This window comes from Leopardus geoffroyi, chromosome C3, assembly GCF_018350155.1.
Source record: "Leopardus geoffroyi isolate Oge1 chromosome C3, O.geoffroyi_Oge1_pat1.0, whole genome shotgun sequence".
Classification (NCBI taxonomy): Eukaryota; Metazoa; Chordata; class Mammalia; order Carnivora; family Felidae; genus Leopardus; species Leopardus geoffroyi.
In genome coordinates, this window is record NC_059338.1 from 49,478,533 (window position 1) to 49,496,118 (window position 17,586).

The 17,586-nt window shown below is 37.0% G+C and overlaps 1 protein-coding gene across 8 annotated transcripts in view; it reads right to left on the reverse strand.

Annotated features, from left to right (window-relative positions):
- The window catches only part of RASAL2 (RAS protein activator like 2), a 362,757-nt gene that overhangs the window by 236,091 nt on the left and 109,080 nt on the right, over positions 1-17,586 (reverse strand). For 3 of the 8 annotated variants that reach the window (XM_045452780.1, XM_045452778.1, XM_045452776.1), the window contains exon 1: positions 1,960-2,865. The exons of 3 other annotated variants lie outside the window; for them this stretch is intronic. In XM_045452780.1, the coding sequence (XP_045308736.1) occupies positions 1,960-2,557 (598 nt within the window). In that variant the 5' untranslated portion in view covers positions 2,558-2,865. Of the gene's footprint in view, positions 1-1,959; positions 2,866-17,586 lie in introns of those variants that run through there. 2 more of the 8 variants (XM_045452779.1, XM_045452777.1) reach the window with 1 other exon arrangement.

Genomic DNA, 17,586 nt, shown 5'->3' on the forward strand with positions numbered 1-17,586 from the left:
CTCTACGCTGGGTAGAAGCTACAGGCCACAGAGAAAAAGAGATCTCTAGACAAGAACTGGCAACAATCTTTGTATTAAATAGCATATTTCAGGTTTAAGAGCTTGAATCTTCACTGGTAAAGCATGTAGGGGACATCACAGTTAACTGTTTAATAAAAATTGCTGATCTATCTGACTGGAGAGAATACTGTGTAGGGTTCTTTAATTATTTGACTTGAAATCCCTTATTAACAGCACCTTAAACTCTGTTTATGCATAATTATTCTGTGATTATAAGTGATAAAGAGTATTAGGAAATATATTAGGAATATAATAAATACGGAATACTTTGTATCTCCTTAAGTAAACCATAAATGTATAAAAAGTAGGGACAGTCTTTGAGCACATGACACACAGCAGGCAGTCGACAGCTTGGCAAATTTACTAGAAACCGAAAGTTAACTACAAAAGCCCAAAATCTTTATGAAGATGAAAAGCAAACAAACAAACAAAAAACAAAAAAAAAAAACAAAACAAAAAAAAAAAGAAAAAAAAACCCAAACCCTCAAAATCCTCTAGCCTTCTTTTATCAACTGCACACATATTAACCCTTGAGAAGCACCTATTCTAAGAATTTATTACAAACTCTTAATTCCCTTTGACACGCCTTTACATCATCCTGTCATCACCTAACAAAGAAACACACGTACTGGCGTCCAAGGAAACCCAACAACCTAGTCTTTCAAAAATTTTAATGGAATGTTAATACAGGTACAGCAACAAGATTTTACTCTTGGTAATTATTTATAAGCCAAGGGTAAGAAGCAAACAGATAAACTTAACAGTATCATTAAAACTCACTAAGCAAAAGAAAATCTAGGGAGGACAAGGTTTAGGAGGAATAATGAATTATTGTCACACCTATATTTGCAAAATTACTTAATTTTTCACTGATGGCACTCTTTTGCATTCTTCATCTTCATTTTAAAAGAAATTAGACTGTACTCCAACAACAAAATTCCTCAACAATTCCCATAATTTCCTAAAGAGTTTAAATTTTCACGATATGGTCAACCTTATAGGAAAGATAAGCTAAAGTTTTCTAATAGTAAGAGCTTGTCCAAAAATGGCCTCAACTGGATGGAGATACTATCAGAGTCAGTACTGAGGTTTCCAAAAACAACAAACAAACAAATATGGGTCATGACACACAACTGAAATAGTTCAGCAGATAAGGTCAATCATTTCCAAGGCAATCGGATAAAACTTTGAGTTCTTTTTTTTTGAATTTAACAATGCTACCATCAATAGAAAACATTTTTAAATTTAAACAAGTCCTAAATGAGATTAAAAAAAAAAAAAACTGATGATTCTTTTGTATGAAATGAATCAAACACAAACTTCTCCACTGTCATCTGAACAAGTTGAAGATCTGCATCTCTTGCTTCCATATTCAAATTGTGTATTTTCATGACATAAGCAAATCATAATTCCAACCTAATAAAAGCTGTCAATACAGTTCTGCTCTAAACAGTGCTAATATCTGTCAGTTTTTATGAAGGGATAATAATAGAAATTCTAATTCTCAACTTTCTCATGAGGAAATTATTTGATTATCTCTCCTCTAAATTGCATTTAACTTGCAAAAGTAGATCAATGGAGATTTAAAAAAGGGGTTACAAAAAAAAAAACCCAAACAAAATAAAAACCTTTTATACAGGCTCCATTGCGGAATTTAAGAGTATAACATAAAAAATACCTTAATTTAACCAAATCCATTTTTTACTTTTATTTACCATCATTCATTGAAAGAGGATTTCTGTAGTAGCGTTTTATCACTTTTAAAAATTATATTAAATTTGCTTCATAATGAGCAAATAGAATGGCTTATCTTATTATAAAACACAAGTAAATAAAATTTCAATAGTAATTAAAATTGAGCCATCCCTTCCTTTTCAACCCTTATTCATCACAATATACCTTCTCTTACTGGCTCATTGGTTGATTCTCCTCTTAAACTCAGCATCCTGGAGAAGCCATTGGAAAGAGTAGAAAAAATGCCACGGATGAAATATCCCTGCTGCTCAGACTCCTCTGACCTCACTGAAGTCGGCCACGGTCTACCAAATCTGATACTGCAGCGGGGTTCTGGCTCTGAAATAGATCTGGTGAATGGAACCCGAAGTGACCGGGTGTTGACCAGGTTCAGCTTCTCTGTTGATGTTCCAAGGACCTCATTAGCAGAGGAAGAAGCATTATTACCAACCATCTTTGGCACGACCTTTTGTTGTGGTTCATCCAAGTCTCCTTTATTAGTCTGCCATCTCTCCCTTTTGCCCCCTTTCCACCTAAAGCTGGGATGTGTTTGCCACCGATAAGCACCCAGTGGCTTTCCTAGGTTGGAAACAGCATGTTCATTTTTCTTCCTCTTGCTTTTCACTGGACCACGCCAAGGATAATTCTTTAAGCTTGTTCCTATCTCTGAATTTGCATAAGCAGGTTCTGACAAAGATCTTCGATAGCTTGGAGGACAAGGTGATGTTTGTCTCTTAAAGATGCTCATCTTCCACGACTCCATTTTTAAACAACTTCTCTAAACTTTAAGTTTCCTCCACTCTGCAGTCTTTGCAGTTGAACCACACTTGTCCGTGCAGTCCAAAATATTCAACTGCTTAAGCAGCTTTCTTTGTGTGGCTTTGAACCACAGCAGATGTTGCTGCTTAAGAGCTGGTGTCATGTTATTACCCCATTTTCCCAGATCTCCGAAATTTCAGCAGCACCCAAAAATCTCTTGCCTGAAGCAAATTATCCTCAGAGTGAAGCAAAAGTAAAGATTTCCAGAAGATCATCTCGCTTGCTGCAGTAGGTTACATTTCTGTACTAAGTTTTCAGGAAATGATTTTAAAGAAAATAAGAAGTGAAATAAGAGCAACAAAAAACCCACAAACACCTTTCTGGACCAATAGCAGTTAAGTGTTCACCATGCAAATGACAGTGGGTTAAAAACAGATTGTGAAAGTACTCAAGCTGACATCCACACTGCACGGAAGAAGAAAGAAAACTTGCCTCAAAGCCTGCCCTTTAAGTGGCAACTCTTCAGAAGAGTTTTTAAAGTCTGTATTTCAGAAATTTAATTTCAAGAAAATCACTGCTATTTATACCACATCTTCTCTCAAAATTAATATTGATTTTCAACCAATAGGTAGAGGCATATACTGTTTTGTTCAAGGAGGCACTACAAGGAGGAAAAATGAAAAAAAGAATGCCAAAATTTAAAGCCATTTTAAATATAAATAACTATACTAGGGAGAATTTTAAAAGCATAAATGAACAGAAAAGAGAACAGGGATCAAGGATATTTGCTATGAATTATAGCAAAGTAAAAGCAAAGTCTTGAGGTAGTCTCTTGTGGGAAATAGAACATAGGAACATACATACTTAAATGATTTCTAGAAGGGGAAAGTTTGCTTTGTAAATTTAATTGGGATAAGTTGTCTGGAAAAATATTCCCTGTTTAAACAAAGAAATTCCTTTACTCTTCTCTGTGCTGCTTACAACTTAAAAAAAAAAAAAGCTGACTATTTAAAATTTTGTTAAAGCAAGTACCTTATAGTGAACCAAGATCATGAATGCCAAGTTTCTGGCTGGTTAATTTTTTTTTTCAAATGTCTGCTCCTGAAAATAGGGGTTTCAAATGGAAAACCTGACAGACTTTAGACCACCAATAAAAGATTTATAACATGGCAATCAAATCACTTTGCAAGTTGTAGAAAAAAATAATCTCATCTGGAAAACTAAAAAAACTATTCATGTAGTTGTAGAACATGTACAATGAAGAACAGTTCTCACACGAAGTCTCATTGCTGTAGAAACAGTTAATTTAGTACCATATCTATTCTTTTTTTTTTTTTTAAGTTTATTTATTTTGAGAGAGAGAGTGAGCATGAGTGGAGGGGAGGGGGAGAGAGAGAATCCCAAACAGGCTCTATACTCTCAGCTTGGAGCCCAATGTGGGGCTCGAACTCACAAACCATGAGATTATGACCTGCGCCGAAGCCAAGAGCCAGACGCTTAACCGACTGAGCCACCCAGGTGCCTTGTACGCTATCTATTCTTTTAAACATCTTAAAATGTTCTAGGGGTGCTTGGGTGGTTCAGTCGGTTGAGCACCTGACTCTTGGTTTCAGCTCAGGTCATGATCTCATGGTTTCAGGGGATAGAGCCCCGCATCAAGCTCTGCACTGACAGTGTGGATGGAGCCTCCTTGGGATACACTCTCTCCCTATCTCTCTGCCTCTCCCCCACTCACACCATCTCTGTCTCGCTCAAATAAATAAACTTTGTATATATATACACATATGTGTGTGTGTGTGTGTGTATTTAAATGTTCTAGTTATTTCCATTATCATAAGGCAATGATCTCATTTTTGTTTATGCAGTCTCCAAATTTACACATTTCTGTATTAAAGAAATGATGAAGTACTTGGCTTTCCCAAAAGCGTAACAAATCAAAGTGTCTTACAATCATAACATTTTCCCCTGTTTAAAAACAAAAACAAAAAAACAGAAATCTGATTTTGCATAGAGAAACACAATAAACATTAAGCTGTAATCTCTATTTATGGCATATCACACTTTCTACAAAAATTAATCTGCAATGAAAATAAACCTAAATGCAAAATATAAAACTATAAAGCTTATAAAATAAGCCATAGGAGAATATATTTGCAAATTGAGGGTAGACAAAGATTTTTTAGAACACAAAAAACATTAACCATAATAGGAAAATATTAATAAATATAAGTCCATGAAAATCAAAAGCTTATGTTCAGTAGAAGATATATTAAGAAAATCAAGGGGCGCCTGGGTGGCGCAGTCGGTTAAGCGTCCGACTTCAGCCAGGTCACGATCTCGCGGTCCGTGAGTTCGAGCCCCGCGTCAGGCTCTGGGCTGATGGCTCAGAGCCTGGAGCCTGTTTCCGATTCTGTGTCTCCCTCTCTCTCTGCCCCTCCCCCGTTCATGCTCTGTCTCTCTCTGTCCCAAAAATAAATAAACGTTGAAAAAAAAAATTAAAAAAAAAAAAAAAGAAAATCAATAAGCAAGTCAAAAAATGGGAGAAAATATTCACCATACAAATACCTCACTATTTGTACCACAATATATAAAGAACTACAACTAATGAGTAAAACAGAAACCTAATATTTAAAAATAGGCCAAAACAGTTGGACAAACCCTTCACAAAGAAAGCTGTGTGGAAAAAAAAAAAAAAAAGAAAGAAGAAAGTTGCATGAATGGTCAATAGGTATATAAAAAAGTACTCAATCTCATCAGTAGTTAAAGAAATATGAATTAAAGCTATAATGAGACATCACTCACATCCAAAGAATGGCTAACATTTAAAGGGCTAATAACACAGGTGTTGGTGAGGATGTGGAGCAACCAGAAATCTCATAATTGGGGATGGGAACATAAAATGGTACAATTACTAGGAGACAAATTTGAAATTTTCTTTATAAAGATACACATACATCTACCCTATGACCCAGTGGCTACACTCATAGGCATTTACTCAAGAGAAATGAAAATATACACACTTGTACCTGAATGTTCACAGCAGCTTTATTTAAAACAGCCACAAACTGGAAATGCCCATCACAATAGAATGAATAAACAAATTGTGGTATTTTCATACAATGATATACTACTCAACCAGAAAAAGAATGAACTATTAATTAAAAAAAAAAATGTGGACGAATATCCCAGATACTATGCCAACAAAAGGAAATGGACACAAAAGGGTACATACTGTATAACTCCATTTCTATGGAGTCCTAAAACAGGATAAACTAATCTATAATGGAAAAAAAAGCCAAAAAAGTAGTTGTCAATGATGAAGGACACTATTAACAGGAAAGGGGCACCAAGAAGCCTTCTGTCACAGAGATAGGAGTATGGGTTTATGTTTTTATCAAAACTCACCCAAGTGTTCACTTAAGATTTATGCACTTTTGCATAATTAAATTTTACCTTAAAAAGTTGTAAGTAATATCAAACTCCAGTTAGTAGGTATGCTTAGTCAGTGTTATGAGTTAGCAATTCTGAAATCATTTTCTGTGGATTTGAGGCTTAAGGAAAGAAGTAAACATGCCAAAGAGAATGAATGAATGAATGAATGAATGAATGAATGCATACATACATACAAATACTGGAACTAACATTATGTGCCTCCTGAAATGTTGAACTGTGAAGGATACATACTCATGTATTATTGTTGCAAAAATACTTGACCTAAGTCTAACCTAGTCACAAGCAATATCACATAAATTCAAATTAAAAATCTACAAAATAACTTTTTTTTTCAGTTTCAGCCACATTTTGTTTCTCACACAAAAAAGGGATCTGAAGCAAGTTATGCCATTCATTAAGATCTGCACAGGTGGGTGTTAAAATAGTCTGCTTCAAAAATGTCAAGGTTAAGAAAATAAAAAAAAACAGCTATGAAACTGCTATAATTTAAAGGAGACTAAAGAAAGACAACTAAAAGCAATTCATGATCTGGACTGGATCCTGAACTGGGGAAAAATAGCTATAAAGGACATTATTGAGACAAATGACGAAAGTAGAATATGGATTATGGATTAGATAACAGAATCATATCAACATTAAGTTTCCTGATTTTGATAGCTTTACTATGATTACAAAAGAGAATGTTCTTATTCTTAGGAAATTTGCACAGTATTTAGGGACATAGGGGAGGGGCATGATGTTTCCAACTTACTTTCAAATGATTCAAGAAAAAAACTATGCATAGAAAAGTAGATACATTATGAAAAAAAAAATGGGGCAAAGCGTACACAATTATTGAATCTAGGTAAAGGATATAGGGGAGTTTCTTGCACTCTAGCAAATTTTCTATAGGTTTGAAATTACATCAAAATAAAATATGAAACAAGTAAAATTTGGGGCACCTGGGTGGCTCAGTTGGTTAAGCGTCCGACTGTTGGTTTCGGCTCAGGTCATGATCTCACAGTTTGTGAGTTTAAGCCCCACATTGGGGTCCTCACTGACGGTGCGGGGGCTGCTTTGGATTCTCTCTCACCCTCTCTCTCTGCCCCTCCCCTGCTCGCTCTGTCTGTCTCTCTTCTCTCAAAAATAAATAAATAGACTTAAAAAGAAAAAGCAAGTGAAATGTTTAAAATTTCACTATTTCCTTTCAGCCTGTAATACAGATATTTTCATTAATAACACTGTAATGGTGTCTGTTTCAGAGTATCTTTCGACTAATGTAAAGAAATATCTAGTTCCACAGGTTTTATGGGAGAGGGAAGTCGATCAAGATTAGCCCCTATTAAAGACACTTCAGTGGAAAATTAAATTAAGACTATAACTTTGAGAAAAGTTGTACAGGAGTAGAACTTGAGCTCTGTAATCGACCTCGTGAAATTCAGAGACTCGATGTTAAATGAGGAAATTCTTTTATACGCTAAATAGGTAAGGTAAAAATAATTATCATAGTTCCTAAACTCATCAACTTAATCCTTCTAAGGAAGTGCCACAATTCTTCTTACCATGAACTTCCCTATTCAAGGAATATGGAACTGGAAAATATTAAATCACACAGAAAAAGATTCAGGAGAAATCAGAAAGCAAAAGAGCAACAGACTGAGGAAGTGACAGTCCCTAAGAAGAACAGTTAAAGAAATAAAGAAGACTCATCTCTCTCTCAACTGCTAAAGTCTGAGTCGAAAAATGCTTCGATCATCTTTTATCATTATGAAAGCCTAATATTATTTGTTACTTATTTCTCCAAGTTTTATCTTTCATCTGAATTTAAGACAATAACTTGCCACTCCACATTTTCTGAGTTTTCTCAAAATATATATCATGAATTCGGGAATTTTTAAGAAAATATTCACAGGATTTATAGTCTTTTAAAATTAGAAACAATGAGGGGCGCCTGGGTGGCGCAGTCGGTTGAGCGTCCGACTTCAGCCAGGTCACGATCTCGCGGTCCGTGAGTTCGAGCCCCGCGTCAGGCTCTGGGCTGATGGCTCAGAGCCTGGAGCCTGTTTCCGATTCTGTGTCTCCCTCTCTCTCTGCCCCTCCCCCGTTCATGCTCTGTCTCTCTCTGTCCCAAAAATAAATAAACATTGAAAAAAAAAATTTAAAAAAAAAAAAAAATTAGAAACAATGATACTCACTGAACTACCACATTCATTATAAATCCTACTATAACAATTGGCTGCGGATTGAAGGGTCAGTACAGGAATGTTTCTGCGACCTCAAGTTTCAATCAACTACTTTAAAATTTCCACAGGGGCACCTGGGTGGCTCAGTCAGTTGAGTGTCCTACTCTTCATTTCAGCTCGGGTCATGACCCCAGGGTGGTGGGATCGACCTCCATGCTGGGCTCCATACACAGCCTGCTCAAGATTTTCTCTCTCTCTCAGGGTGCCTGGGTGGTTCAGTCAGCTGGTAACTGAATATTAATTTCGGCTCAGGTCATGATCTCAGGGTTTTGAGTTTGAGCCCTGCATTGGGCTCTGTGCTGACAGCACGGCGCCTGCTTGGGATTCTGTCTCCCTCTCTGCCCCTCCCCCGCGTGCTCTCTAGCTCTCTCTCAAAATAAACAAAAGTAAACTTAAAAAAAAGATGCTCTCTCTCATAAATAAACTTCAAGAAAAATTAGGGGCACCTGGGTAGCTCAGTCAGTTAAGTGTCGGACTCTTGGTTTCAGCTTGGGTCATGATCTCACCGTTCATGAGTTGGAGCCCCATATTGGGTTCCATACTCACAGCACACACTACCTGGGATTCTCTCTGTCTCTGTGTCTGTCTCTGTCTCTGTCTCTCTCTGCCCCTCCCTGGGTGGTGCACTCGCGCACACGCTCTCTCTCATAATAAATAAACAAACAAAGATTCACTCTCTGTCTGCCCCTGTTTCCTGCTCACATACTCTCTCCTCTCCCTAAAATAAGATAAAAAAAAAAACGTTTCACAATAATAATTTGTAATATTTAAAGCATAGCTTTAAGAACCATTCTGGTTGCTAAATCAAAAGAAACATCTGAATTCCCTAAATGAGTATGCAAGTACTTACATTTGCATAGAGTAAGATGTCACATTGTAATTGCACACCTACCATATATCAGGCACTGTATTAGGACTATAGGAACAAAAAAGAACAGGACAGACACGGTTGCTTCCCTCTTGGAACTGCCAGTTGCTCAGGAAAGGCTTACATAAGTAAGGGAAAAGTATACAAGGTGTTAGAGAAGTTACTAAGAGGATTTTTACCAAGTCTAAGGCACAAGGATAGAACCAACTTCTTTCGAGTTTCTCTATATCTTGAGATGCTGTGATTACATTCAATTCTGCTATAATGTAACATGCATTCCTAAAAATAACCACACTATACAAAATTGTACAATAAAACTACAGGGCTTATGGGGAAGATGGGGCTGGGGAGCCACACTCAGGAACTGTAACAATGACACGTAAGAAAGATAAGAAGCTAATAAAAACTGTAGACCATTTTATACATGTTAAATGGTTAAGAAACACCTATATGCTAAAATAAATATGGCAGTTACTTTGAAAAAAAAAAAAACTTTAAGTTTGCCTGTGGGAATGGGAGTCAGAAGGGTGCAGCCTCTGCTTTTTCGCGAAGAAGAGAAAGGAGGATTATCTGAAATCTGAAAGAGAGCTGGGGCACCCTGGGGGATGGATGTGGCTTTACAACACAGTGGAGGACTGAGGTAGCTGCTAGTTGGTTGAAATGTATGCTTTCTGAGTATCTCCTATTCGACACAGTTTAACTGGATACAGTTTTCTGCATTTGGCTAGTTTCTCAGACAAATGCCACATAAGCAAACATAAAATTCACACAACACTCAAGTTGTTCCTTAATATCAATCACAGGTACAAATCCTGGTTTTGAAACCAAGCATGATAACAGAACTGACTGTATTTTCTCTTCTCTTCCATATACAACTGATCACTAAACAACAATAAGGCCCACTTATACATGGATTTCTTTTTATATAAATACAGTACAGTACAGTTCATGTATTTTCCTTATGATTTTCTTAACATTTTCTTTTCTCTAGCTTATTTTTTATTGTAAGAATACAGTATAAAACCGATATATAAAATATGTTATCAGTAAGGCTTCTAGTCAACAGCAAGCTATTACTAGTTATGTTTCGGGGCAGTCGAAAATTATATGTGGATTTTTGACTGCACAGGGGTCAGTGCCCCTAACCCCTGCATTGTTCAAGGGTCAACTGTTAAAAGCAGGCAAAAATCAGCAGGAGACCTTACTGCTGGAAAGCAGAATAGCAGCAGAGAAGTGGCTTTTTTTTTTTTTTTACATATAATTAACATACAGTATTACAGTAGTTTCAGGGGTACAATCACTCAACAATTCTATATATTATTCAGTGCTCATCACAGTTAAGTGTACTCTTAATCTCCTTTACTTCATGAATCCCCCTACCCACCTCCACTCTGGCAACCACTAATTTGTTCTCCATATTTGAGAGTCTGGTTTTTGTCTTTTTTTGTTTATTTGTTTCTTAAATTCCACATATAAATGAAATCATAAGATACTTATCTTTCTCTGGCTTTTTTAACTTGGTATAATAGCCTCTAGGTCCATCCATATTGTTGCACGTGGCAATTTCTCATTCTTTTTCATGACTAATATTTCATTGTGTGTGTGTGTGTGTGTGTGTGTGTGTGTGTGGACACGCACATATGCGCACGTGTATCACTTCTTTATCCATTCAACTGTCCATGAATACTTGGGTTGCTTCCAAATCTTGGCTATTGTAAACAGCGCTGTAATAAGATAGAGGTGCATATATCTTTTCAAATTAGTGTTTTCATTTTCTTTGTGTAGATACTCATAGTAGGATTACTGGATCATATGATATTTCTATTTCTAATTTTTTGAGGAACCTCCATACTGCTTTCACAGTGGCTGCCCCAATTTGCATTCCCATCAACAGTACACAAGGGTTTCTTTTACTCCACATCCTTATCAACACACATTATTTCTTCTGTTTTTGAGTCTAACCATCCTGACAGGTATAAGGTGATATCTCATTGTGGTTTTGATTTGCATTTCCCTGATGACTGGTGGTGTTGAGCATCTTTTCATGTGTCTGTTGGTCAGATGCATGTCTTATTTGGAAAAATGTCTGTTCGGTCCTATGCCCATTTTAAATAAGATTATTTGTGGTTTGAGTTCTGTAAATTCTTTATACATTTTAGATATTAACCCCTTATTGGATACATTATCATTTGCAAATATTTTCTCCCAATCAGTAGGTTGCCTTGTCATTTTGTTAATGGTTTATTTGCTGTGCAAAAGCTTTTTACTTAGGTGTAGTCTCAATAGTTGATTTTTGCTTTTGTTTCCCTTGCCTGAGAAGATATATCTAGAAAAATGTTGCTAAGGCCGATACCCAACTGCCTATGGTTTTCTTCTAGGAGTTTTATGGCTTCAGCCCTTGCATTTAGGTCTTTAGCCCATTTTGAGTTTATTTTTGTGTATGATGTAAAAAAGTGGTTCAGTTCATTCTTCTGCATATAGCTGCCCAATTTTCTCAACACCATATATTGAAGAGACTGTCTTTTCCTCAATGTATATTCTTGCCTCCTTGGTTGCTATTTTCTTTTATTTTTATTTATTTAAAAAAAAAATTTTTTTTCAACGCTTATTTATTTTGGGGACAGAGAGAGACAGAGCATGAACGGGGGAGGGGCAGAGAGAGAGGGTGACACAGAATTGGAAACAGGCTCCAGGCTCTGAGCCATCAGCCCAGAGCCTGACGCGGGGCTCAAACTCACGGACCATGAGATCGTGACCTGGCTGAAGTCAGACGCTTAACCGACTGCGCCACCCAGGCACCTTCTTTTATTTTTTTAACAACAAAATCTACTGTTATTTTTGTTATTACCAGGGATTTTCATTTTTATACTATTAATTTTTGAAATATATGAAATTTTATAATGAGCATGTATATTGTGCTCCTTCTGAAAGTAGAAATTTACATATAATACATATAACTTTTTAAATTTTATATTAAAAATTTATATACTTATACATAAAATCTACCCACAGCAAAAATAAAAGCCTTAACATTAACCCTCAGAATCTGAATTAGAGGGGCGCCTGGGTGGCTCTGTCGGTTAAGCGTCCGACTTCAGCTCAGGTCATGATCTTACAGTTCGTGAGTTTGAGCCCCACGTCAGGCTCTGGGCTGATGGCTCAGAGCCTGGAGCCTGCTTCTGATTCTGTGTCTCCCTCTCTCTCTCTGCCCCTCCCCCATTCATGCTCTGTCTCTCTCTCTGTCTCAAAAATAAATAAACATTAAAAAAAAAATTAAAAAAAAAAGAATCTGAATTAGAGAACAGAGAACTAGAAAAGTCATTGCAGATCAACTTAACCAACTCTTCCAAACAATTAGATAAAGTCAGGGCATAGAGATTTGTCCACAGTTACCTAGTTAACAGAAAACAAACAAAGAAGCAAATAACCCACATGTATCCCAATTCCCAGTTCAAGATTCCATAACCCCCTTAAATTAGCATTTTCCAAATTAGCATTTCCAAGAACACAGTTGAAAATTTTAGCCTTCAAGAGTGTAAGTGTGACATTAAGTCCAGTTATTCTACTGTTATTTAGTTTAAATGCTAAAATTCTCTCTTTTTTAAAGTTTAAGATAGGCTATCATCTTCTCATTAAAATGTCCTTTCAGATTTACTTCAACTAAGGGAAGCAAACAGAGACGAAAAGGCAAAACTTGAGCTTTCTCAGTTTGCAAACAGTCTGCCACTGTTTCCTATCTTAAGACATACCCTTTCTATACGGAAATTCTATCCTATATATCCCACATGCTCTTGTGTAATAGAAGACGTGACATATGCTACAATTAACGAAGAGTTCTGGAGTTCTGTTACTAGAACAAGACAGCACATACCTCCTTAGATCAAGTCATGAAAAACTTTAAAAATAGGAGTCATTTCTCTTAACTAGAAGAAGACATCTTTCAAAAATGCAAAGTCTTTGTTTATACAAAGCTAAGTAATTAATAACAAACATCCCTTTCCCATCTCCTATCACTGGAGCACATCTGCTTCCCGATGAAACACTTCCTGTGGCAAAAACTACCTCCCTTCTAAGCAGAACTCAAAGATACACCTGACACGGACATAACTGCTTCTGGTTGAAGAGACAAAGATGTGTCTAGAGAGGCCAAATGAAGATTACTTTTAACTGATAAGTGTTGGAATCAACGGTCATTTAAAATAAGGAAGCATTTTCAAATAGAAACAAAAACATTGATGATTCCTAAAGCCATTATTAAAGTCTTTTTTAAAAAATAAAAAATAAAAACACTGGTTTTCTCCAACCCCTCTAATCACACCTTCTTTGCCTCCTTTGAGGTTCATTCTTCTCTAGTCTAACTGTTGGGAGTTTTTCAAAGCTGGGTCCTTAGCACCCCCTCTCCATTTTCTCACCACACACATCATCATTCACAGGTACCACATCAACTTACACCCAGTTCAGACCTTGTCTCCACTGAGCAACATACTCATATATTCAATTTGATGTTTTGTGCCGATCTCAAATTCAAAATGTTTAAAACCTAACTCATGGTCTTTTCTTTAAAATCTGGTCTCATTACAATGTTCCTTATCCTAATAAAAGACACCACATCCATTCAGCTGTAGAAGCCCAAACCTCACTCATCTTCCTCTCTGACCACTCAACATGCAATCCATGAGTCTTGCTGATTTTCCCTTATAAGTATTCTCTAATCTATCTACTTCTTGCCATTTCCCTAAATTAACTACTATATTTCTCACCTGGGTTACAACAGCATCCTAAACTCACCTAACTACCTCTACTACAGCCCCATGTAAACCATTATTCTTACTGCACTCAGAATAATCTTCTCAAAATACAAATTTATGGCATCTTGTTTAAAACCTTTCAGTGGGGGTGCCTGGTGGCTCAGTTGGTTAAGCATCTGATTTTGGTTCAGGTCATGATCTCACGGTTTGTGAGTTTGAGCCTTGCCATTGGGTGAGCTCAAGCCCTGCTTTGGGCTCTGTCCTCACAGTGTGGGCCCTGCATAGGATTCTGTCTCTCCCTCTCTCTCTGCCCCTAGCTTACTTGCACCTTCTCTCACTCAAAAATCAAACAAACAGGGGCGCCTGGGTGGCGCAGTCGGTTAAGCATCCGACTTCAGCCAGGTCGCGATCTCGCAGTCCGTGAGTTCGAGCCCCGCGTCAGGCTCTGGGCTGATGGCTCAGAGCCTGGAGCCTGTTTCCGATTCTGTGTCTCCCTCTCTCTCTCTGCCCCTCCCTCGTTCATGATCTGTCTCTCTCTGTCCCAAAAATAAAAAATAAACGTTGAAAAAAAAAATTAAAAAAAAAAATCAAACAAACAACAAAAAACCTTTCAATGGCTTCCCCTATTTTTCTAAAAGCAATGCAAAACAAGCCAAAATTCCTTAACATACTTTGGTGTACCTACCCCACCCCTTCAGCTTCCTTCTTAAAGACAAACTTACTTAAATCCTTCCAGCCCTTTCTACCAGCCACGTTCCCTCCCACCCACAGGGCTCTTGCTCACATTGCTCCCTCTGGAAGGATCTTCTTCCCATCATCACCTTCCTACGTTTGCTTCTGGATTGCAGTTCAAGGGTTACCTCATGAAGGGGTCCTCTCCTGACCCATTACAGGCCTTCACAGCCTCATGCATTTCTCTATTACAACTGCAGCTGTATTTGGACATTTCCTTGCGAGGTTATTAATCAATGCCTGTTTCACTCACAAGGCTATAATCTCCATGCCTGTTTTTATGACCCATTGTGACCCCACTGCTTGGCAATGGTGGGCACACAATAAATGTTTGTTAAATCAACTAATAAAACCTGAGAAAGATCTAAAATAAAAGTACCTAACTTCATAATTCCACCAATCCAGAGCCAAGATGACGCTGGTTTGTTCCAAGGTTGTAGAAGCAGAAATGATGAGAAATGGATACTTAGTGTATTTTATTGATGGATTGATGGTGAGTGTGTATGCTATAGACCAAATGTTTGTGTCCCTCCAAATTTATATGTTAAAATCCTAACTAACCCTCAATGTGATGGCATTTGAAGATGGACTTTGGGAGATGATTAGGTCATAAGGGTAGAACAATTTAATAATGACATTGTTGATGCATGCTGTATTTGCCAATTAAAATGTTTTAAAAAATTAAAAAATAAAAAAAAATTTTGAATTAAAAATAAAAAAGTACCTAACTTCAGACTGGTATCACTTATTTAACATTATCTCTGAAACCATGAAGATCACACAAATATATACCATGAGGAGAAGGGGCAGAGTAGGGAGAGAAAACAGTCACATACACTCCAGATAGTTGTTTTCCTCGAATCAGTTATTTGTTTCTTCAAGGATATGGATAGAGGGAAGTATTAAAGGAGGGAAATAAGAATAATGTAAAATGGGAGGAAGGCAAGAAAGAGACAAGAAATACTTAATTGTTAAGGAATTTTTTCCCAGAAATATAAATTTAGTTAATGCAGAAAGTGTTATCTTTTTTTAGTGTGTATTTAGTTTTGAGAGAGAATGAATGAATGAATGAATGAATGAATGAAAGAAAGAAAGAAAGAAAGAAAGAAAGAAAGAAAGAAAGAGAACGAAAGAACGAGCTGGGGAGGGGCAGAGAGAGGGAGACACAGAATCTGAAGTAGGCTCCAGGCTCTGAGCTGTCAGCACAGAGCCTGACATGGGGCTCGAACCCTTGAACCGTGAGATCATGACCTGAGCTGAAGTCAGACACTTAACTGACTGAGCCACCCAGGCATCCCAAAAATATTATCTTAAGCCTCACGTATGCATAAGGCAATATAGGTTGTTAATTACAAGGAAACAAAGAGCACATCTTTTTCAGAAAGAACATTTCAATCTAAGCAGAGAAGTGATAAATCAAGTACCTATGTCAGCTGCTGAGATAGATGAAAGAAAAAGTTTAAGGAAACAGAGAAAGGTTATAGAATTTCTAAATAGACTTAAATTAAGTTTTATGAAGCATAAATGTCATAAAACTATGTCCTCAGCTTTTCAGGACAGCACTATTTAATTTTCCATCTTCTCAATATAGAGGACTCACAAAATGATAAACAATTTATTTTACTGTTGTAAGACTTTTCCAACAAATAAATTTTCAGTCAGAAATAAAGGGCAAAAAAGAGGACTTGTGACATTTATTGTGCTCTTTAACATCCACTTAATACATGACCTGTGTTTATCCTATGACCATATTTAAAGGGCATTTACACAGCTGGCAGGTGGAGTTAAAACGCAACAGAAGATTATCAGTTGATGTTTGTGAAGGAGAATCAATAAAGGTAATAACCACATGAATCTACACTGACTTATGTCATGGCAGAATCATTTGAAATTGTTGAGGCAGATTCCCTCAAAATGATCCAGATTTAAATATATTTTTTTCATTGCTTCCTGTTTAGCTACAGAAACTTGATCCTACTAAGGGCCTTTATTCTCTTAAAAAATAATTTCCCTGATTCTCAAGTTGTGACTCAGTCTGGCTGTGTCTATCCGCCTTCTGCCAGGGATCAGCTTCTCTGTGGGAACTGGAAATGTGCGCATACCCAAGAAGTGATGCAAGATCCGAACTTTCCCCAAGGGCAGTGCCAGCATCCCAGGACTTACACGTCTGTGTGCTTCCTTCTCTCCTAAACCAGCCTCTAAGAGATGGAATGCAAAAGAAACAGTTGTGCAGCCTCACAGAGGGAAGTACTGAAAATACACTCACTTATCTACTTAGTCACACTTTCAAGGTAGAAGACTGTAGGCCTCTAAATTCCTTCTCATTTTCATCCCCCTGTAGATTCACTTCTAGCTTTGGAGGCTAAATTTGTCCATTTATTGACTGGTTGCTTAGGTTGGATAAATATAATCTATATTTCTATCTATCTCTGAAGTATTGGTTTTATTAAAGAAAATATTAAACCCACTTCAATATAGATATGTCATCGGTAACAGCTATCCTAAACCCATCCCAGACTAAGAAACATAAACAGGCACTGACAAGCATTCTGTAAACACTTTGAATTGTGAAATAATTTATGTATGTTTTAAAAATGTCTTCTTCATTCATGCTTCTATAACACTATCTGATGCATTTTCCTTTGTATTTTAGTTAGTTTTATGGATTTCTGACTTGTTCACAAGATTTTAAACTCCTCGTGTGCAAGCTCCTTCGTATTCTCCAAGGTGCCTAGCAGAGCACTCAGTAGGCTACTGTCAAATATGCACTGAGTTAATTCAAAGAGTATGATAGGATATCAGATCTTTACAGCTGGAGGGTCAAGGAGAAGAAAAAAGAAGCAGAGCACAAAGTTACCTTCAAATTCTTGGGGCACCAGCTTTCAACCCATTCCCCATCCTAACACCTATCTCCTTTGCCAAGAATTATTGAAAGTACTGTTTCTAGCAAGGTAGCTTAAGTGGTTTGAGTCTTTGTTTTATTTGCACCCATGAACTTTTTTCCCCCATC